Source organism: Papio anubis, chromosome 5 (genome assembly GCF_008728515.1).
Source record: "Papio anubis isolate 15944 chromosome 5, Panubis1.0, whole genome shotgun sequence".
NCBI lineage: Eukaryota > Metazoa > Chordata > Mammalia > Primates > Cercopithecidae > Papio > Papio anubis.
This window is the reverse complement of record NC_044980.1, coordinates 57,202,796-57,227,180: the sequence shown is the minus strand read 5'-3', so window position 1 is coordinate 57,227,180 and position 24,385 is coordinate 57,202,796. Positions and strand designations below refer to the sequence as shown.

General features: G+C 37.0%; 1 protein-coding gene across 5 annotated transcripts in view; it reads right to left on the bottom strand.

Annotated features, from left to right (window-relative positions):
• IPO11 (importin 11) overlaps positions 1-24,385 on the bottom strand; it is a 228,075-nt gene that overhangs the window by 99,717 nt on the left and 103,973 nt on the right. For all 5 annotated transcript variants that reach the window (XM_021939382.2, XM_021939383.2, XM_021939384.2 and 2 more), the window contains exons 21-24: positions 12,244-12,359; positions 7,680-7,756; positions 2,484-2,563; positions 1,966-2,046 (exon numbers count right to left, since the gene is read on the bottom strand). In XM_021939382.2, coding sequence (XP_021795074.1) covers positions 1,966-2,046; positions 2,484-2,563; positions 7,680-7,756; positions 12,244-12,359 — 354 coding nt within the window. The remainder of the gene's footprint in view (positions 1-1,965; positions 2,047-2,483; positions 2,564-7,679; positions 7,757-12,243; positions 12,360-24,385) is intronic.

The following is a 24,385-nucleotide window of genomic DNA, read 5'->3' as shown; positions in this document are numbered from 1 at the left end:
CCTTCAGAAAGAGCATGGCCCCACAAACACTGATTTTTTAATTATATAATTAATATAAATATTATAAAGAAACTCTTGTTTTAAGCCACCAAGGTTGTGATATTTTGTTACAGCATCCCTAGGAAACTAATACAGTCCTTACTAACCTCCTTAAGCTCCTTCTTTTTCTCATCAATCTATAATTTAATACTTCAGTAATCTGGCAGATGACCCTTCCAATTTACAGACGCAAAAATACGTTTATAAATTTTGGTTTTAAAATGTAAACCCCATGCTCAATAGACAATCCTAATGGCATCTTCTTTCTCTTTATTCTTGTTCACTTCTCTGCAGTACTTAACACTATATTAGCCTGATTCATGTTAGCAGAGTTGTGACAGTGAATAAAAACACAGTCATGCGCCACTTATCAACAGGGATATGCTCTGAGAAATGTGTCATCAGGCGATTTCACTGTTGTGCAAACGTCATAGACTGTGCTTATGCAAATCTAGATGGTATCTTATTGGTTAATGTATGAGTCAATTTTCATACTGCTATAAAGAACTGCCTGAGACTGGGTAATTTATAAAGGAAAGAGGTTTAACTGAGTCACAGTTCAGCATAGCTGGGGAGGCCTTAGGAAACTTACAATCAAGGCAGAAGGTGAAAGGGAAGTGAGGCAGCTTCTTCAGGGGATGGCAGGAAGAAGTGCTGAGCGAAGCGGGAGGAGGCCCTTATAAAACAATCAGATCTCGTGAGGACTCGCTATCATGAGAACAGCATGGGGGAAACCATCCCCAGGATTCCCTTGACTTGGGAGACCAGGTAGAGATAACTAATCAGGGGGTGGTAATGCCTACAATCCCCTTGATCATAGGGTGATTTGGGTGTGGACACAAAGCCTAACCATATCAGTTATTATGAAGTAAGACTTCATTATCTGCGCAAACTTTTACCCAATTAGATCCTAAAGTACACTTTGGATCCTTGCTTACAGTTATTGTGATTACTTAAGTGTACTTTTTACAGCAAACCTCTTTGGATAACCTCTTTCATTTCACTGGGAGGAAGTGAAATCATTTTTAGGCTCTAATGCAATGCCACGATTTTCACACCATAATGCTACTTTGTTGTGATAGAAATTCAGTTCTCGTATCTTAGAACATAGCTGAGAAACTCAACACTAAAAATAGGGGTACTTTTCTTTTTATTTTGAATCAATTTTATATTTATTTATTTATTTCATTATAGTTTAGGTTCTAGGATACATGTGTACAATGTGCAGGTTTGACACGTATGTATACATATGCTGTGTTGGTTTGCTGCACCCAAATAGGGGTACTTTTAACAGCTATACCTTCTCTCAAAGTCCATACATAAAGATATTTTAATATATTTCTACATACATTTGTTTATATGTAAATACATACATTGAATACTATTTATATCTTTAAGGCAGGTATAATATATAAAGATAATATATAACTTAGAGACTGTTGGTTCATAGTTACACAATCTCAACAAACATGGTACTCTAATTTTGATAGCTAACTCAAATTAAAGCCACCAAATTATAAAGTGAAAACTTTGTCCCAACAGCAGACTAACAAAATGAAAGAATGAGAAGTATCAGATATTACATCACTGCATAATTTGCAAGAGTTTTTAAATCCTTACTACCCAAAGTGAGGTCTCAAGATAGGCAACATCCCAATCAGTTCAGACCTTGTTAGAAATCCAGAATTGAATTTTCGTAAGATGTCCAGTTGATCTGTTGCCTGTTGAAAGTGTATGAACCTTCAGATTTGAGACCTCTGGTCCACAGGTATTAAACCAACTGAAAACTGCTAAAATAGCCCGTCTAGAACTATATCAACTCTTGTCCTTCTTGTGAACCATCCACACCCAAATGGAAGTCCACACCCAATCATAAAATATAAATGAAAAATTCACAAATATATTCATTTAAAATGATTACAATACCTTGAGCACCTGAACTTGACCTTCTGTAGTAATTTCCTTTAAAAGTTCACAAAACGACTGGCATAGACCTACTGCATATGTCTGAAATTCAATTAAAAGTCAATATATGTAAGAACATATCTGTAATATCAAAAAGGCATAAAATTTCATTTGGGATTCATTATAATGCACTTCAGAATTATACACTAATAATGGTCTAAGCATATCAAATTTCAATTGGAACTCCTAGGAAAAGTTAAAGAAAAAAGACTATGCCAAATAAAAATACAGATTATCGATACATTGATTTTTATAGGAATATAAAAATTTGTTAACATAGCACATTTTCTGCATTAAGTAAGAAAGGAATTGCATGCAGCACATCTGCCCTGCAATGGGAAATGCTCACAGTCAATGTTTCTCTGCCTTAAAATAAGACCAATCTTAAAAGTTTGAAAAGGCACCCCCTGATTTCAAATAAGAAATAATCAAAATAATAATTATATAATTTCATATAATGAAAAACTACTCCAACATACCTGTAAAAATTCCGTTGATGATAAAAAGATATAACCATTGATGATCTTAAAGCAAGTTCTAAGATTTTCTGAACTTAGTTCTGCCAAAACAATAAATGTCAAACAAACAAAAAACAAATTAATTCACTGCTCAAAATTAGTTTAAATGAAGTGATTCATGGTTATTTAAAACTAATTCACATATTCTAGAAACCTCTTCTGAGCACTATTCAGACTACTAGTATCTACAGATATCTAAAAAGTGACATCACTAGGACTTAAAGGGTACAGTTAGCAATGATCATGTCACTGAACTCTAGGGTGGGCAAAAGGGTGAGACCCCGTCTCAATGAATGAATGAATGAATGAATGAATGAATACTGGTATCAACGCAAAGCTTAATGCTATCTTATTTGCTTTTCACTAGGTGAAACATTCATAAAAAAGCCAAGCTCCCCATATTTTTTCCTTTCAGGAAAAAACTACCTAACCATTTGACCCAACCTTTCATTTCGAAATAAATTTTTACTGCTAGCATGGCAAACTACATGAAACTGAATCATTTTACCATCATATTTTGACATCTGCTTAAATGGGTTCACTCAGTGAACATTTACTGAGTGTTACTGCACTTGCACTAAATATGCGATATGACTTCTCAACAGAGTCCTGATCACTCTCCAAAAAAATTATATTAAGTTTAGATATTTTCAATCTTTCAGCTTTTATCAGAAAAGGATACTCTTTTTAGCTATTCCTTTGCAAGTGCAGAGTAGAAACTATTTGCTAAAACTGAATATGATCAAAGGTTGACACTGTGCTATTTTACGTTTCACTACTTAATAATATAAAAGAGAATACAGGCTGTATGTGTAAAATTATACAGATTAAAATATGACCCCAAAATACCATCGATGCCTAAAACCTGCCATTCTTTGCTGCAAGTATTTTAGAAATTATATTCACTCACAATAAGACAACTTGTTTTTTCTCAATTTCTGGCAAAAGATAAGCCCCTGTGTTCTTATCTATCATATCCTAATGAAAGAAGACATTCTATTCAGATGTGAATTTTCCATTTATTTTCACAAAACAATGACAATCCTACCCTGTCTCAAAATGTCTTTGAAGGCATTAGTTCCTAAACTTTAGGATTTGACAGTTTTAAAAAATGAGGATAAGAAGGGGACAGGAAATGATAAACTTATTACTAGTTACTAATCTAAAAGACATAAAAAAAAACACAAAAGCTGTCATCTAAGTATCCTTTTACAACAGAAGATAAAAATCTCAGGATAAAGGGGTCCTTTATATTAGATAAAGCTATCATTATGAAAAATTCACATTATCCTTTTCTCCTCAAGGAGAGAAAGCCTGCAATTGTGCATACTTGTTTTCTAGACCAACAATGAATAGCAGACTGTCTGGCCATTGCCATGAAAAGTAGGGCCAAGGGTCTATATTTAAGAGAAAACTGAGAATGGCTTCATTCCAGGCATATCAGGGAATATAATTTTGAAATCATTGCCAAGTATAATTTTATCAAAATCAATGTTAAAAAAACCCCAACATTTAAGAAGACTTGATATAAAAAGAAAAGAGCCCATATCTTCCTACAGATAATTAAAAACTATTGCTGGACCATTCTAGACAAATTAGGTCACTTCACACCGCCTTCCATGCCTCTGCCATGCCCAGGATGGCACTGACAAACTTTTCTTGGACATGTTACCATCATCAAATAAATAAATACTGATATTACAGATAGCCCTAAAATTAACAAATTTATCTGTTTTAAGGTACTGGACACTGTTCATTACATCCACAAGTCCCTAGTGAGACTCTGAAGAAAAGTTGTCTAGTCCTAATACCAAGAAGTTACACTTCAATCATGCAATAGATATGTATTTACTTCCAGATACTGAGTAATTTATGTCTATGGTTCGCAGCCAGGGGCAATTTTGTCCCCTACAGGACATTTGGTAATGTCTAGAAACATTTTTGTCATCGCTATCATCAAGCAGGTAGAAGCTGAGGATACTATTCAGCATCCTTCAATACACAGGAAAGTTCCCCACAACAAAGAAATTACCTGACCCAAATGTCAACAGAGCCAAGACTGAAAATCCCTGATTTAAGTGACTAGTTTTTCTTTTCACAGACCGCTACAGAGCTCTAAGGTAAACCTGTATATAACCTATCTAAGTATTTAGTTATGCACTGGGCATATATGATTCATATCGTTCGTGTGATTTTATTTTATAATCTACTCCTATTTGCTTTTATTTATAATTCTGCTCCTACACTTAATTTTTATTTTACATTTTATATATTCCTTTAAATTTCTGTAAGGAGGACACGGAGTGAATTATTAAATTATGTTATACAGAATCTAGAGAAATCTACTTCATCCTTTCCAAATTTGACAGAAAGTTACCAGCTGAAAAAGTTTACACTTAAAGGAACATCAGTGTTGCATTCATAATAAGTAGGACAAGAGCCAATCACATGCTGATCTTTTAAGTAATGAGAATACTAAGTAAATTAACACCATAACATAGATTTAAAGAAAAAAAGCCATCAGAACTAAATTAATAGAATTACTTCTAGTTACAGCCTCTGGTTCTGCTTAAAATTTATCAGATTCTATTTACATGTAGGGAAAAGGACATAAAATGAATCTTAGCCTTGAATATATTCATACTTAACACATCCTAAAAAAACCATTAACTTAAACATCTTAAAGTGTTCTATAATGTTGGCTTTATATGTTTTAAAGTAGGAAACTTTCTGCCAGTGCCTTTCTTTCTTTCTTCCTTTCTTTTTTTAAGAGAAAGCGTCTTGCTCTGTTGCCCAAGCTGGAATCCAAGAGCAGAATAACAGCTCATTGCAGCTACTGCAGCCTTGATCCTCTCGCTTCAGCCTCCTGAGCAGCTAGAACCACAAGCATGGGCCACCAAGGCCGGCTAACTTTTATTTCCTGTAGACATGAGGTCTTGCTATGTCACCCAGACTGGTCTCAAACACCTGCCCTCAAGCAATCTATCTGATTACAGGCATGAGCCACTGCAACTAGCCCAGTGGCTTAATTTCTTGATTCAGTAAAGTAACAAATCCTGAAGAGCCAGTCAATGGTAGGATAATTTTAAAATAGGAGTAATATTAATAGTGATAGTGATAGTACTAAACATACTAGCAAAACATTTAGATAATGCTTACTCTGTGCCAGGTATTATTCCAAACACATAAAACTCCTTATTGATTTGGTAAGAAACATGCATCAACTACAAAGATTTCTATCGTTAAAACTACACTAGAGGTGGCTCAAGCCTGTAATCCCAGCACACTGGGATGCCAAGGCAGGCGGATCACATTAGGCCAGGAGTTTGAGAGCAGCCTGGGCAACATGGTGAAATACAAAAATTAGCTGGGCATGGAGGCGCATGCCTGTAGTCCCAGCAACTCGGGAAGGCTGAGGCAGGAGAACTGCTTGAACCTGGGAGGCGGAGGTTGCACTGAGCTGAGATTGAGCCACTACACTCCAGCCTGGGTGACAGAGCAAGCCTCTGTCTCAAAAACAAAAACACACACACACATAAAGCAAACAAACCAAAAACAAACAAACAAAAAAAAACCCACCACTACCACCACCAACAACAAAAAACCACTACACTAGAGAACTTAACTAAAGCTACACTAAAAATAGTGTCATACAGTTATAGTAAAGTAAGTCATATGCTTTCTATTTAAATCTCTTATTCTTGATTACCAATGCCTCTCCCACCACTCTTAGGGAACTGAGCATTGTGGAGACTAAGCATGCTGAATTTGAAGTGGAAAACAGTGAAAAGATACCAATGTGTGAAATCACACATATGTGGAAGCAGCTGAATGTTGTTCATGACAAAGCTGGTAAACGGTCTGGCTGAGGTGTCTAATCCTAGGTCAAATATAAAGAAACCTGTGGATTGCCTAAAGCAGGATAGTATGTAGTCTCAAAGTTAGGTAGAACAGAACTAAAAAGGCCTTCACCAAAGATCCCTATTCTTTCTCTACGATGACTGAAAGAAAAAATTTTTCCTAGTAGATCAACACCTATTGCCACTGACTTCATCTTTGGTAAGTTTTTCCTTTTATGGGGACTCTAGATAACAAACAGCAAATGGCTCTTTATTGGAAAATAAATGGTTACCTTGATTGTTATTTGAAAAGAGTAACAAAAAATTTAGGAGAAAATGTGAAGAACTAATCACATTATCTAACCACCATGTTCATGCCACAAATAAGGCAAGAAAATGATTTTTTAATCAGTTACAATTGTTTTTAGTCCACATTTGCTGGTATTTTCAAAGAGTGAGTCTATTTTTCCAGTGTGTCATTCATTATACCTCAGGGACATTTTTTGCCTCTGACAATCCCAGCACTTTGGGAGGCCAAGGCAGGCAGATCACCAGGTCACGAGTTCAAGGCCAGCCTGGCCAATATGGTGAAACCCCATCTCTACTAAAATACAAAAATTAGCTGGGTGTGGTGATGTATGCCTGTAATCATACCTACTCAGGAGGCTGAGGCAGGAGAATAGTTTGAACCCGGGAGGTGGAGGCTGCCATGAGGCGAGATCACGCCATTACACTCCAGCCGGCGCAACAAGAGCAAAACTCCATCTCCAAAAAAAATAGCCAGATGTGGTGGTGTGTGCCTGTAGCTCTAGCTACTCAGGAAGCTACAGGAGTTGCTTCAGTCCAGGAGTTTGAAGCTGCAGTAGATGCCATGCCACTGCACTCCAGCCTGGGCAACAGAGCAAGACCTTGTCTCAAAACAAAACAAACACCACCAATTGACTTATTTGTCAATATCAGGGATTAAATAAAAATGGAAAGTATGTATATTCTCATTTATAAATGGAAGCTAAACACTGAATACTCATGGACATGATCATGGCAAAAATAGATACTGTGAACTACTAGAAGGCAGAGGGAGGAACTCAAAGGTTGAAAAACTATTAGGTACTATGTTCACTAACTGGATGACAGAATCAACTGGACCCCAAACCTCAACATCATGCAATATATCCATGTAACACACCTGTACATATATCCCCTGAATCTAAACTAAAAGTTGAACTTATATATATTTTTTAAAAAAAAAATTTGTTTCAATGCCTTCAAATTATGGTTGCATTAAAAAACATTAGTAAGTTTATGCTTTAACACATACCAAGAAGTGGTGACATATTCTGAAATATACGCAGCAACTCTGGTGTGATACATGGGCTGTTTTCCAAAGTTACTAACCTAGAAAGGAAAAGCAGATGATTAAACACTTTCCACGCCCATTAAAGCCATTAACATATGACTTAAATATTTTAAAAGGTCTCATTTCAATGAAGAAAGGTAAGTGTATAATCAGTAAGTTATAAAAATTATCTTTCTAAGAAAGAATTAACCAAATGTCTCAAAATAAAAACCTGTCTACAAATTATGTAGTATTTCTACATACACAGCAAAAGTAGTAAGGAAAATAACTACAGTTGACCCTTGCACAACACAGCTTTACACTGAGTGGGTCCACTTATATCCAGACTTTTTCGACCAAATGCAAGGTTAAAAATACAGTATTCACAGGATGAAAAACCAAAGTACATGGAGGGCTGACTTTTCACATACACATATACACAGGTTCCGCAGGGCTGACTGCGGGACTGGAGTATGCATGATTTTTTGTATATGTGGTAGTCCTGGAACCAATCTCCTGTTGATAGAAAGACACAACTGTATATACTAAAGTATCCATAATAATGAAATTATAACAATAAACCAAAAGCATAACTATTACAAATTGGTCAAACAGGTAAAAAAGTTAATTTGTTGTTCTGATTTTCTTGATATGTCCCTCTGCCACATGTAATTGATATGTTCTTCGATGGGAAACTAGGCTAATAAATTAGTAAAACTTATGCTTAATGCTTAACAAATATGAACTTAGTACAATAAAGGCAATTACAAGCCAATCTGACCGCATTAGCAGTTATGAAACAATCCGTAATATAATACATATACATGGAAGGTTTAGTGTAACAAAGGCCAATTACAAACTAATCTGATCACAATCCATGACATAATATATATCTATGATGGGTTATCCCTGAAGTGTGTGGTTGGTCCATCTGTTCACATCCCCCAACCCTTAAAACAAGGATTGTTTTGATTGTCAAAACAGCAGCGACGAAAGGAGGGGAAAGCCTATTCAAAATCTAATATTGGCTATAAAAACTAAAAACTAAGGAATAACCTGATGATGCTATCATAACTATAAAGAACCCGTGGCCCCCAACATTGGTCTATTTCCAGTCCCTTTTATTAATTAATTGTTCAAACGTATAAAGAATAGATTGGTACATATCACAAAAATCATTCCAGTGCAATGAAAACCATTTTTAAATTGTTAAACATAGCACTGATATAAAATCAAGAAGAATCACAAAATGTAGATCACAGATCCAGCTCATTAATAGAGGAAAAAATAAAATTAGATAAAGTATTAGAAAAATGTTTATAATATGCATTAATAGTAGAATTCCCCACCAAGTCAAGTTTATCCTAGGAAGTCAAAGTTCTTTTAAAAGAAAGGCTTTTTTCTTAAGAGAAAGATATGATCTTTTGAGTAAATGACAAAAAGCAATCAAATTTGTTTCGTTTTTAAAAATGATCATATTACATTTAACAAGATATAGCTGATACTGCTGACTGCTTACCAGTATTCATTACTACCTCATCCAATTATCTTAAAAATAAAAATAAAAAAAAACTATTCAAGGTCTTTTGTTCAAATTCTGTATAAAAATAATTTATTGTATTAAATGTTTATATTATGATAGAAGAAAGGCTAAGAGTTGATAAGCTGATTTTCTTAGAAAGGAGATCAGATGACAACAAGCCCATAAACCTAAAGCAAGCAGAATAAGATAATAAACATAAGAACAGATATTAATAAATAGGAAACAGATATACAACAAAGAGAACCAAGGCCAAAGGTTGTTTTTGAAAAGACTAGTAACTGACAAATCTCTAGTGAGATGGAGCAAGAGGAAAATAAAAAGCCATAGTGGGAGATAAATCACATAATCAGTCTGAGAGTTTCACTTTATATTCGTGACCCCAAGCATCGAGTGGTACTGGTTTCATCCCTAATAAATTCAAATTCCCATTCTCTAAGATAACTACTTCATACTTTCTCTCACCTACAGACCTCTCATATCTTGTACAAACTCCTAATTCAGCCCATTACTCCCCACTAATGACAATGCTTCATATTTTGTTGAGAAAATAGAAGCTATTGGATGGAACACCTTCCTATCTCATTACACTACAAAATTTGGAAAACCACCTTCTGCCTCCAGTTAAAATGGATGAAGTATCCCAGCTGCTACTAAAATTCAACCCCTGCACTTGAGCTCTGAATCCCACCACTTTTTGCTTCCTTTACTTATCCCACTCTCTCAATCCAGCCTCACCCATTCCTCTAGATCTTAACATTTCCCACACTACCCAGCTGTTGCCCCATTTCTATGCTCCTCTTAATAGTAAAAGCTCTCAAACAAGTTATCAGTGTGTATAGTCTGTACGGACTTACCTTCAATTCATTCTTCAGTCTATTCCAATTCTAATTTATGTTCTTACCACTCCGGTGAAAACCCTCCTAACATCTTCATGTGGCCAAATCCACATCTCTATACCAATCTTAGTAGGAAAATCAGCAACATTTGACAAAGTTGACCACTCTCCCCTCTTCTAGGAAATGTTATCCTCTCTTGGCTTGGTTTTCCTACTATATAAGTACATAGCTCTTCTCTGTCTTTGTAGATGGCTCCTCGTGTCCTCAAAATGTTACAAGTTCGTTAGAATTCTGCCCTGGGCAGAATGTTCTCTATCTGTCCTTTCCTTCCTAGGCAATCTTGAATTATTTTCAAGCATTGAATGCCATATCCAAAGTGCCAACCACTTCAGCAAACATTATCTGATATTCACGACAATCATGTAAGGGTAGGAATTACTCTTCATTTTACAGACAAGGAAACTGTGGTTCACCAATGATGATTAACTTATTCAAATTACATATATAATGCAGTAATATCACTGGGAATGGTGCCTATGTTTGCCTGATTTCAAATATAAACTCTAACCCATCAAGAAACTCCTTCTTCATGAATTTTTTCTCTTTAAAGAAACTCAACTATTAACAAATTAGGTAATTAAAAATTTTTTCTCCTAATATTTTATTTTCATTAGCAAGTAACTAAAGGCTAGGAAAAAACATTTCCATTAACAAAGCAGTGCATTTTTACTACTACTTTTTAATGTAATCCCTTGAAAATATCTACACCTTTAATAAACACATTAATATATTGTCAGCAATACTGATAACTCTGAGTCTAATCTCTTTAGTATTGGATTTTTTTCTAACATTCAACATCATATAATATCTACATGTTTACAAAAATTATTTATCTGCCAGGAATTAATATTTTATCTTACAATCTAGGGCAGAGGTTGGCAAACTACAGTTCATGGGCTAAATCCACCCACGTACTTATTTCTATAAATGATGTTTAACTGGTGCACAGCCATACCTACTTGTTTATGTATTGTCTATGACGGTTTTGACACTGACAGTAGAGTCGAATAGTTGCAACAAAGACTGTGTCACTTAGAAAGCCTAAAATACTTAATATCTGGTCCTGTCCAGTACAAGTTTGCCAACCTCTGATCTAAAGTAATCCATCCTTATACAAAATGTTTGAATATAAAATATTTCAACAACAGGCTAATTTACAACCAAACCATATAGATGCCATTTCAGTTTGAACAATACCTTTCTGAGGAACGCAAACCACAAATTAATAAGTATCTACTCAGCAAAGTTTTAAAGTCATTCATCTCATATCCTGATATAGATCATTATTTATAATTTGCATCAAAGGTAATTTCTAAGAACCAAAACTGTTAAATTCTAGACATCTAAGAAAAACAATAGAAGGAAGGAAGCAAGTTCCAAAGGGAGGGAGGCAGGGATGAAGAGAAACAAATGTTCATTTCTTTTATGGTTGATCTCTATGATTTGCTTTCTTTAACTGCACTATCAATTTACATAACGGGATTTTGAAACTTTTCATGTATTACTGAAAGACTGTCTCTGGAAAAAACTGTTGCCAACAGTACAGTGAGTTTAATAAAGCAAAAGGATTTTCTAGCACAGCTGCTTACACACCATGGGCAGTCAATAAGCCTTTGTAGCACTGAGCTGCCACAGAAGCAGGGCATTTTTTTTAACCTCTTAATAATGCATACTACTAATTTACTCAGTAAAACAATAAGTTAAGACTGTAAGTAGCATTAGCATTTGGAGCTGAGGTATAATATCTCGATGCTTGGTTAAGTAGTAAGAGGACCTTAATATCCCCCAAACATCTCATTTAACAGACTGGAAATTATAAGTCAAAAACTTTTTGGAAAAGTTACCATGACCCCATTTTACATGACAAATTCCAAAAGATGAAATGCAGTTGAGTTCCTACTGAAATGTCCACCTTTAACTTTGTCTACTGTAATCCTACACTGAGTGACAGCTGTCAAAAAAAAGGAGATATATGGCCCAGTTTGAAGAAACAGAGTTTACACTTTTTGTTTTCAAAACCCTATTACATGACCTTAACTTCATTGGCATGAGAGTAGGAAAGGTCACGAATAAAATAAGATCCATGGTATTAAGTTTTTCCTCTTACCATAATTCTAAACCATCTTCCAGAAGATAAACATGTGGAGGCTGGGAAACATCTGTACTCAGTTGAATAACTGGGAGCAGGAAAGGGTACAGGTTCTTGCTGTCTGCTCCTAATCCCTATGGGAAGTATAAATAAAACTTACAATAAGACACTCTAATGTCCCATCCCCCACCAAAAAATTACCTATCATATAAAAAGCCCTAAAACCAATTAAAAAAAATGAATCATATTTTTAGGAAGGTCAAGCAATAGTAAAACAAAGTTAGTTCTGTTTATAATTGGAAAGGAAAAATTAAAAAATACTATTCAATTGCCTATTGGCAGTTAAAAAAATGTATATGCCAAGGCTACATACATCTGTTCATTTTAAGAGATTGCACATATCAGAAATATCTATTTTCCTCTCCCTGTCACTACAGATGACATATTAACCTTGGAATTTTAAATTCTATAGATGCTTTCACCTAAATAATCTAAAACGAACCTACCCTAAATGTTTGTCGGTCAAGTAATTAAATTATGGAACTTCAGATTCAAGAATATTGAAAAGCCATTAAAAAAGATTGTAGGGGCTGAACGCCATGGCTCACACCTGTCATCCCAACTCACTGGGAGGCCAAGGCGGGAGGACTGCTTGAGGCCAGGAGTTGGAGACCAGCCTGGGCAACATGGCAAGACTCTGTTCTTGAAAAATATTTAAAAGTTAGCCAAGCATGGTGTTGCCTGCTTGTAGTCCCAGCTACTCAGGAGACTGAGGCAGGAGGATCGCTTGAGCCCTAGAGTTCAAGGCTGCAGTCAGTGAGCTATGATCCCATCACTGCACTCCAAACTACATGACAGAGCGAGAATCTGTCCATCCCCTCACCTCACACACACACACACACAAACACACACACACACACACACAAAAGGATGGGAGGATTTGACACAGAATTTTAAATTTTCAAACAAATTTAAAAGGTGCAGAAGTGTGTATAACAATTCCACATGTCAAAGAATTTTTAAAAATATCTAGATATCTGTATATGGTATACACAAAAATGTTTCTGGACGCAAACAGAAAAAAACTTACTGCTTCTTAGATACAGGAAAGGAAAAAGGATGATGTTGGGATGACGGCAAAGGAGTTTTCTGTTATCTTTTCAATGTATTAAAGAATTTTTGATAATATTTTTAAAGAATCAAGAACACAAAGATGGAAGAAGAAGGTAAGTTTTGATATAAAATTCTAGTTTGCTGAATTACTGTCTTAGGGAGGCTGATTCAATGTATTACACAGTAAGTATTTTGGAAGAAAACAAAGGGGTAAAACATCAATCTGTAAAACATAATATCTATAATTTGATGAACACAAACAGGAAACCAAATAAATTACCAAATACCTCCTCACCTAAGAAGTAATTCAAATGTCAATATAATTCAAAGCAAATTATAACGCCACATAGCATACATGTATTCCCCTTTTGATGACATATACTACTAAGTTCAATTGTTGGGATTTTACCTGCAAATCTCCAATGTACAATACATTATTTTTTAACTATAGTCACTGCACTGTATATTAAATCTCCAGAACTTATGTTAAATACAATTTTGGCCCTTTTTATCATGAAAAACCACTTGGAAGACTTTATTAAAGAGTTTTCCAAAGGAAGAGAATTATGAAAATACCATTATTTAACAGAGTAGTACACAGTGGGTCTTAAAACTCACTTCAACGTCACTCTACATAGCTCAATCTTTCATGAAACAAAAAAGAAAGAATATTAAGGAAAAAAAAAACAGTCAAGTTCATTTTGATTATCAAGTTGACTTAAAATTTCCTTGGAAAATTTATCTACTTACTTAAGTCTGTATTCCAATATTCAAAATATGCTATCATTAGCAAAACTAAAGTAAGCAACTGCTAAACACACACACTGTCTTAATCAACACCTGAAGAGATTCAGTACCTTACAATTCTAGTGGCTAAAGAATGTGTCCAATCCCTGATATGCAGCTTTAAGTAAATGTAAGCACCCTTTGGGTCCACAGTAAATACAAGACATTGCCTACAATACTCTGAAAGTTCAAAAATAAATTCATCAGTTATTAAAATAAGAGAACTACCAGGAATAATTAAGGAGAGGAGAATTAATATTCTACTATAATTACATGAGATGTAAGGAGAAATTGGGTGAAGGATACATGGGATTTCTCTATACAATCCTTGAAACGTCCCGTGAATCTATAATTACTTCCACAAAAGAAACATTAAAAAAAAAAACAAAACAAAAAAAAAAAACAGCACCCTCAAATACTGACCATTCTCAGGGTAGTATCCTTGGCTCTCTTCTCATGTCCCATGAACACACTGATGATACACAAATCCATCATCTCTGAAACAACTCTCTGAACTCCAGATAATCAACTAACTACAGCACATTATCAGCTAGAACGTCATCTCAACCTCTAATACTGAACCAACTCATTGTCTTCCTAAAATACAGTTCTTCTTCACGTATTTCCTAACTCAAGTGACATGAATCACTAATTACCTAGTGATAAATTATATCATAACTACCTCCTGGTTCTTCTTCTTCTTCAAAGAAGAAATATCTCCTAAATATTTTTCAAATCTTTCCCCTTCTCTCCATAATTCAGGTTCTTATCATCTTTTTTCTGATTAACAGTCTCCTAATTAGTCTATTTGACCTTAGTTTTACCCTCTTCCGAACTAGTGACCTCAGTGGTGCCCTGACTACTTTTCTAAAATAAAAATAACATTTCTTCCTCTGACCTTCAAGAGATGTTCACTTAGCCTTCCTGACCAGTTCCCCCTACGCAAGCTCTATACTCTACGTTCCTGCTATACCAAATAAAGCAGTGTTAGAAATCACTATGTTAACAGCTAATGGATGAACAGTTTCAACACATGCATTTACTACTGTTCTTTCCCAAAGCCAACTAAAAGGATACAGAAGGATTTTTCCCTTTTTTTAAAGAACTAAAAACAGAAATACAAAGACAGCATAAGAAAAGATAAAAGTAATTCACTTTGGAAGCTGGGAAGAAAGACAAGTGCTAACTGATTTAGCTAACGAAGAAACCAAAACTAAAAACCAGCAGGGGCGGCAGGAAAAGACAAACTACCTGATTTACACTACAGAAAAAAGACTGAGGAACTAATGGCACCAGGTATTTTGAGGGGTGTGTGTGCACAAGTGCGTGTGCACATGCATGCATGCATCTGGGGGACAGAGGATTGGAGGACAGTGAAAAGGAACTATTGAGAATAAGAGGACTTCTAGAAAATGTTTAGAAAGCAGTTTGATGCCAAGATCTCATCCAGATACATAAGCAGAAAACTGACTGACCCTCCTCTGAACCAGCATAAAATCAGCTATTTATTTTCTGCTTAGATAAAACAGATGGTTTCAAAACAAGGAGATACCACGTAATCAAGAACAGGGATATGACATAAAACAGGAAGATTATATCAGCATGTAACAGGCAGGAGACTGAGGGGTCTTTCACTGAGGAAAGACCTTAAAAAATTAACCCAAAAACATTCTCCTACAAAACCTAACCAGATCATTCTAAAAGAAAAACACAAAATTATGGCCGGTAGCAGTGGCTCATGCCTGTGATCCCAGCACTTTGGGAGGTCAGGCGGGCAGATCAGCTGAGGTCAGGTGTTTGAGACTAGACAGGCCAACAGTATGAAACACTGTCTCCACTAAATATACAAAAATTAGCCAGGCATGGTGGTGCACGCCTATAGCCCCAGCTACTAGGGAGGCTGAGGCAGGAGGATCACTTGAACTCTGGAGGCAGAGATTGTGGTGAGCAGAGATCACACCACTGCACTCCAGCCTGGGCAACAGAGTGAGATCCGGTCTCAAGAAAAAAAACCACCATCATCAGCAAGCCTCCCCAGCACACCACACACACAATCCTTCTACTCAGCTTTTTAGTGTCCATTCCTAAATTCATACAGACAAAATGCTGATCTAGAAGTTGGGTGATGCTTCAGGATTCATTACACTTTTCTTCCTTTTTTGTATATGCTTCAAACTTCTCATAATAGAAAGTAAGTAAATAAGAGAAGGCAACCAAGGATCAAGAGATATGATTAAAATGTTTCATATGAAAAAGGGAAAACAAAAAAACTAACTGAATACAAAAACAGCGCCTTAAAAGAAACAGAGACCAGGCAGAGATGAAAGCTTAGAAAAATGTATCATTAATATCTTTGGTAATTAAAACACTGCATTAAAGAAAACACTGTGATGGGGCGGAGCAAGATGGCCGAATAGGAACAGCTCCAGTCTCCAGCTCCCAGCGCCAGCGACACAGAAGACGGGTGATTTCCGCATTTTCAACTGAGGTACAGGGTTCATCTCAGTAGGGAGTGCTGGACAATTGGTGATGGTCAGCTGCTGCAGCCCGACCAGCAAGAGCTGAAGCAGGGCGAGGCATCGCCTCACCTGGGAAGCGCAAGGGGGAAGGGAATCCCTTTTCCTAGCCAGGGGAACTGAGACATACAACACCTGGAAAATCGGGTAACTCCCACCCCAATACTGCGCTTTACCAAGGGTCTTAGTAAATGGCACACCAGGAGATTATATAACACACCTGGCCGGGAGGGTCCCACGCCCCCAGAGCCTCCCTCATTGCTAGCACAGCAGTCTGCCATCTAAGGGCAAGGCAGCAGCCAGGCTGGGGAAGGGGCACCCGCGATTGCTGAGGCTTAAGTAGGTAAACAAAGCCACTGGGGAGCTCAAACTGGGTGGAGCCCACAGCAGCTCAAGGAGGCCTGCCTGTCTCTGTAGACTCCAGCTCTGGGGACAGGGCACAGCTAAACAAACAAACAAAAAAGCAGCAGAAACCTCTGCAGATGCAAACGACCCTGTCTGACAGCTTTGAAGAGAGCAGTGGATCTCCCAACACGGAGGCTGAGATCTGAGAATGAACAGACTGCCTGCTCAAGTGGGTCCCTGACCCCTCAGTAGCTTAACTGGGAGACATCCCCCACTAGGGGCAGACCGACACCCCACACCTCACACAGCGGGGTATACCCCTGAGACGAAGCTTCCAAAGCAAGAATCAGACAGGTACACTCGCTGTTCAGCAATATTCTATCTTCTGCAGCCTCTGCTGCTGATACACAGGCAAACAGGGTCTGGAGTGGACCTCAAGCAATCTCCAACAGATCTACAGCTGAGAGTCCTGACTCTTAGAAGGAATACTAACAAACAGGAAGGACACCCACACCAAAACCCCATCAGTACGTCACCATTATCAAAGACCAAAGGCAGATAAAACCACAAAGATGGGGAAAAAGCAGGGAAGAAAAGCTGGAAATTCAAAAAATGAGAGCACATCTCCCCCTCCAAAGCAACGCAGCTCATCGCCAGCAACGGATCAAAGCTGGACGGAGAATGACTTTGACAAGTTGAGAGAAGAAGGCTTCAGTCCATCAAACTTCTCAGAGCTAAAGGAGGAATTACGTACTCAATGCAAAGAAACTAAAAATCTTGAAAAAAGAATGGAAGAATGGATAACTAGAATAATCAATGCAGAGAAGGCCATAAACAAACTGACAGAGATAAAAACCATGACATGAGAAATACGTGACAAACGCAAAGCTTCAGTAACCGACTCGATCAACTGGAAGAAAGAGTATCAGCGACTGAGGATCAAATGAATGAAACGAAGTGAGAAGAGAAGTCTAAAAAAAAAAAAGAGGAAAAAGAAATGAACGAAGCCTTCAAGAAGTATGGGATTATGTGAAAAGACCAAATCTACGTCTGATTGGGGTGCCTGAAAGTGAGGGGGAAAATGGAACCAAGTTGGAAAACACTCTTCAGGATATCATCCAGGAGAACTTCCCCAACCCTGTAAGGCAGGCCAACATTCAAATTCAGGAAATACAGAAAATGCCACAAAGATACTCCTTGAGAAGAGCAACTCCAAGACACATAACTGTCAGATTCACCAAAGTTGAAATGAAGGAAAAACTGTTAAGGGCAGCCAGAGAGAAAGGTTGGGTTAACCAAAAAGGGAAGCCCATCAGACTAACAACAGATCCCTCGGCAGAAACTCTACAAGCCAGAAGAGAGTGAGGGTCAATATTCAACATTCTTAAAGAATTTTCAACCCAGAATTTCATATCCAGCCAAAATAAATTTCATAAGTGAAGAAGAAATAAAATCCTTTACAGATAAGCAAATGCTTAGACATTTTGTCACCACCAGGCCTGCCTTACAAGAGACCCTGAAGGAAGCACTAAACATGGAAGGAACAACCGGTACCAGCCATTGCAAAAACATGCCAAAATGTAAAGACCATCGATGCTAGGAAGAAATTTCATCAACGAACGAGCAAAATAACCAGTTAACATCATAATAACAGGATCAAGTTCACACATAACAATATTAACCTTAAATGTAAATGGACTAAATGGCCCAATTAAAAGACACAGACTGGCAAACTGGATAAAGAGTCAAGACCCATTAGTTTGCTGTATTCAGGAGACCCACCTCACAGCAGAGACACACACAGGCTCAAAATAAAGGGATGTAGGAAGATCTACCAAGCAAATGGAGAACATAAAAAAGCAGGGGTTGCAATCCTAGTCTCTGATAAAACAGACTTTAAACCATCATCAAAAGAGACAAAGAAGGCCATTACATAATGGTAAAGGGATCAATTCAACAGGAAGAGCTAACTATCCTAAATATATATGCACCCAATACAGGAGCACCCAGATTCATAAAGCCTTAAAATCCTTAGAGACTTACAAAGAGACTTAGACTCCCATACAATAATAATGGGAGACTTCAACACCCCACTGTCAACATTAGACAGATCAACGAGACAGAAAGTTAACAAGGATATCCAGGAATTCAACTCAACTCTGCACCAAGTGGACCTAATAGACATCGACAGAATTCTCCACCCCAAATCAACAGAATATACATTCTTCTCAGTACCACATCACACTTATTCAAAAATTGACCACATAATTGGAAGTAAAGCACTCCTCAGCAAATGTAAAAGCACAGAAATTATAACAAATTGTCTCTCAGACCACAGTGCAATCAAACTAGAACTCAGGACGAAGAAACTCAATGAAAACCGCTCAACTACATGGAAACTGAACAACCTGCTCCTGAATGACTACTGGGTACATAACGAAATGAAGGCAGAAATAAAGATGTTCTTTGAAACCAATGAGAACAAAGATACAACATACCAGAATCTCTGGGACACATTTAAAGCAGTGTGTAGACGGAAATTTATAGCACTAAATGCCCACAAGAGAAAGCTGGAAAGATCTAAAATTGACACTTTAACATCACAATTAAAAGAACTAGAGAAGCAAGAGCAAACACATTCAAAAGCTAGCAGAAGGCAAGAAATAACTAAGATCAGAGCAGAACTGAAGGAGATAGAGACAAAAAATCCTCCAAAAAAATCAATGAATCCAGGAGCTGGTTTTTTGAAAGGACCAACAAAATTGATAGATCGCTAGCAAGACTAATAAAGAAGAAAAGATAGGAGAATCAAATAGACTCAATAAAAAATGATAAAGGGGATATCACCACCGACCCCACAGAAATACAAACTACCATCAGAGAATACTATAAACACCTCTACGCAAATAAACTAGAAAATCTAGAAGAAATTGATAATTTCCTGGACACTTACTCCCTCCCAAGACTAAACCAGGAAGAAGTTGAATCCCTGAATAGACCAATAGCAGGCTCTGAAATTGAGGTAATAATTAATAGCCTACCAACCAAAAACAGTCCAGGACCAGATGGATTCACAGCTGAATTCTACCAGAGGTACAAGGAGGAGCTGGTACCATTCCTTCTGAAACTATTCCAATCAATAGAAAAAGAGGGAATCCTCCCTAACTCTTTTTATGATGCCAACATCATGCTGATACCAAAGCCTAGCAGAGACACAACAAAAAAAAGAGAATTTTAGACCAATATCCCTGATGAACATCGATGGAAAAATCCTCAATAAAATACTGGCAAACCAAATCCAGCAGCATATCAAAAAGCTTATCCACCATGATCAAGTGGGCTTCATCCCTGGGATGCAAGGCTGGTTCAACACACGGAAATCAATAAACATAATCCAGCATATAAACAGAACCAAAGACAAAAATCACATGATTATCTCAATAGATGCAGAAAAGGTCTTTGACAAAATTCAACAGCCCTTCATGCTAAAAATTCTCAATAAATTCGGTATTGATGGAATGTATCTCAAAATAATGAGCTATTTATGACAAACCCACAGCCAATATCATACTGAATGGACAAAAACTGGAAGCATTCCCTTTGAAAACTGGCACAAGACAGGGATGCCCTCTCTCACCACTCCTATTCAACATAGTGTTGGAAGTTCTGGCTAGGGCAATCAGGAAAGAGAAAGAAATCAAGGGTATTCAGTTAGGAAAAGAAGAAGTCAAATTGTCCCTGTTTGCAGATGACATGATTGTATACATATAGAAAACCCCACTGTCTCAGCCCCAAATCTCCTTAAGCTGATAAGCAACTTCAGCAAAGTCTCAGGATACAAAATCAACATGCAAAAATCACAAGCATTCTTATACACCAGTAACAGACAAACAGAGAGCCAAATCATGAATGAACTTCCATTCACAATTGCTTCAAAGAGAATAAAATACCAAGAAATCCAACTTACAAGGGATGTAAAGCACCTCTTCAAGGAGAACTACAAACCACTGCTCAGTGAAATAAAAGAGGACACAAACAAATGGAAGAACATACCATGCTCATGGATAGGAAGAATCAATATTGTGAAAATGGACACACTGCCCCAGGTAATTTATAGATTCAATGCCATCCCCATTAAGCTGCCAATGACTGTCTTCACAGAATTGGGAAAAACTGCTTTAAAGTTTATATGGAACCAAAAAAAGAGCCCGTACTGCCAAGACAATCCTAAGTCAAAAGAACAAAGCTGGAGGCATCACGCTACCTGACTTCAAACTATACTACAAGGCTACAGTAACCAAAACAGCATGGTACTGGTACCAAAACAGAGATGTAGACCAATGGAACAGAACAGAGTCCTCAGAAATAATACCACACATCTACAGCCATCTGATCTTTGACAAACCTGAGAAAAACAAGAAATGGGAAAAGATTCCCTATTTAATAAATGGTACTGGGAAAATTGGCTGGCCATAAGTAGAAAGCTGAAACTGGATCCTTTCCTTACTCCTTATACGAAAATTAATTCAAGATGGATTAGAGACTTAAATGTTAGACCTAATACCATAAAAACCCTAGAATAAAACCTAGGTAATACCATTCAGGACACAGGCATGGGCAAGGACTTCATGTCTAAAACACCAAAAGCAATGGCAACAAAAGCCAAAATTGACAAATGGGATCTCATTAAACTAAAGAGCTTTTGCACAGCAAAAGAAACTACCACTAGAGTGAACAGGCAACCTACAGCATGGGAGAAAATTTTTGCAATCTACTCATCTGACAAAGGGCTAATATCCAGAACCTACAAAGAACTCAAACAAATTTACAAGAAAAAAACAAACAACCCCATCAAAAAGTGGGCAAGGAATATGAACAGACATTTCTCAAAAGAAGACATGCATACAGCTAACAGACACATGAAAAAATGCTCATCATCACTGGCCATCAGAGAAATGCAAATCAAAACCACAATGAGATACCATCTCACACCAGTTAGAATGACGATCATTCAAAAGTCAGGAAACAACAGGTGCTGGAGAGGATGTGGAGAAATAGGAATGCTTTTACACTGTTGGTGGGATTGCAAACGAGTTCAACCATTATGGAAAACAGTATGGCAATTCCTCAAGGATCTAGAACTAGAAGTACCATATGGCCCAGCCATCCCATTACTGGGGATATACCCAAAGGATTATAAATCATGCTGCTATAAAGACACATGCACATGTATGTTCATTGTGGCACTATTCACAATAGCAAAGACTTGGAATCAACCCAAATGTCCATCAGTGACAGACTGGATTAAGAAAATGTGGCACATATACACCATAGATTTGCAGCCAAAAAAAAGGATGAGTTTGTGTCCTTTGTAGGGACATGGATGCAGCAAACTATCGCAAGAACAGAAAACCAAACACCGCATGTTCTCACTCATAAGTGGGAACTGAACAATGAGATCACCTGGACTCAGGAAGGAGAACATCACACACCGGGGCCTATTATGGGGAGGGGGGAAGGGGGAGGTATTGCATTGGGAGTTATACCTGATGTAAAGGATGAGTTGATGGGTGCAGCACACCAACATGACACAAGTATACATATGTAACAAACCTGTACGTTATGCACATGTATCCTAGAATTTAAAGTATAATTTTAAAAAAAAAAAGAAAAAGAAACAAAATACATATGGATTTTTATTTAAAGAATAATTTGTTGCTTTATATTAGTACTGATACAAAAATTGTCCTATGGTTGTTATTTTTTGGTCTTTCTCTTACCCTTTAGGGGTTAAAATTCCTGTGGTTTTACAAACGGGTTTGAAACTTGTAGAGAAAATGCAATCTAATGATCTTTGTCTTTTACAGTTGAAATTAAAACATTTTTATCTCTTTAAAAAAACAAAAGAAAACACTGCATTCATAAAACAAAAACAAAATGTTGTACAAAAGAATTATTCAGCAAAACACAAAAGAACCCACAGGCATTAAAACATGTCAGCAGAAAAGAAAAACTCAATAAAAAGGCTGAAAGATAAAATTGAGAAAATTCCCTAGAAAGTAGAACAGAAGGACAAAGAGAAGAAAAAGCAGGAAAAAAAGAAAATCAGATGACTTGTTCAGAATATCGATCATGTAAGTAACAAAAAGTTCAGAAAGTAAGAGAAGAAAAACACGAAGAGGAAGAAATAAGATACAATGGAGTCATCTATAATTCAAGAACATGAGTTTCCAGCTTGAAATGTACACCAAGTATCCAGAACAATGAGATGAAAAGACACTCACATGATGAAACTGAAAACAGGAACACAGAGATGATCATACAAGTTGCCAGAAAAGTGAAGGAGGGGTGATACATTCAAGAATCAAGAATTAGAATGGCTCCAGGGTCCCCAGAGCAATTTTGGAAGTCTTTAAGACAAAGAAAAAAAAAACTCCCCAAAATTTTGAGGAGGAAACCTGGACTTTTATATCAGCCAAACTACGAATCAGTTTGAAAGTAGAATGAAGATATTTTCACACATGCAGTATCTCAAAAAACAAATTTACCTTCTATGTATTTTTGTGAAATGCCACTGCCATTCACGGCTGCCATCAGAAAAAGAACGTAAAACAAGAAAAGATATGGTGCACAGAAAACAGACATCCCACAGAAAGGATAGGCGGTAAAAGAAAATCCAGTTACAACAGCTGTGCAAAAGCCTAAGAAAAACCAGTCCAAACTAGAGCATAGAAGAATCTGTCATATCTCCCATCTCACACCAGTTAGAATGGAGATCATTAAAAAGTCAGGAAACAACAGGTGCTGGAGAGGATGTGGAGAAATAGGAACACTTTTACACTGTTGGTGGAGTATAAACTAGTTCAACCATTGTGGAAGACAGTGTGGCAATTCCTCAAGGATCTAGAATTAGAAATACCATTTGATCCAGCAATCCCATTACTGGGTATGTACCCAAAGGATTATAAAGCATGCTACTATAAAGACACATGCACATGTATGTTTATGACGGCACTATTCACAATAGCAAAGACTTGGAACCAACCCAAATGTCCATCAATGATAGACTGGATTAAGAAAATGTGGCACATATACACCATGGAATACTATGCGGCCATTAAAAAGGATGAGTTCATGTCCTTTTGTAGGGACAAGGATGAAACTGGAAACCATTATTCTGAGCAAACTATCACAAGGACAGAAAACAAAACACCGCATGTTCTCACTCATAGGTGGGAACTGAACAATGAGAAAACTTGGACACAGGGTGGGGAACATCACATACTGGGGCCTGTCATGGGGTGGGGGAAGCGGGGAGGGATAACATTAGGAGAAATACCTCATGTAAATGATGAGTTAATGGGTGCAGCACAACAACATGGCACACGTATACATATGTA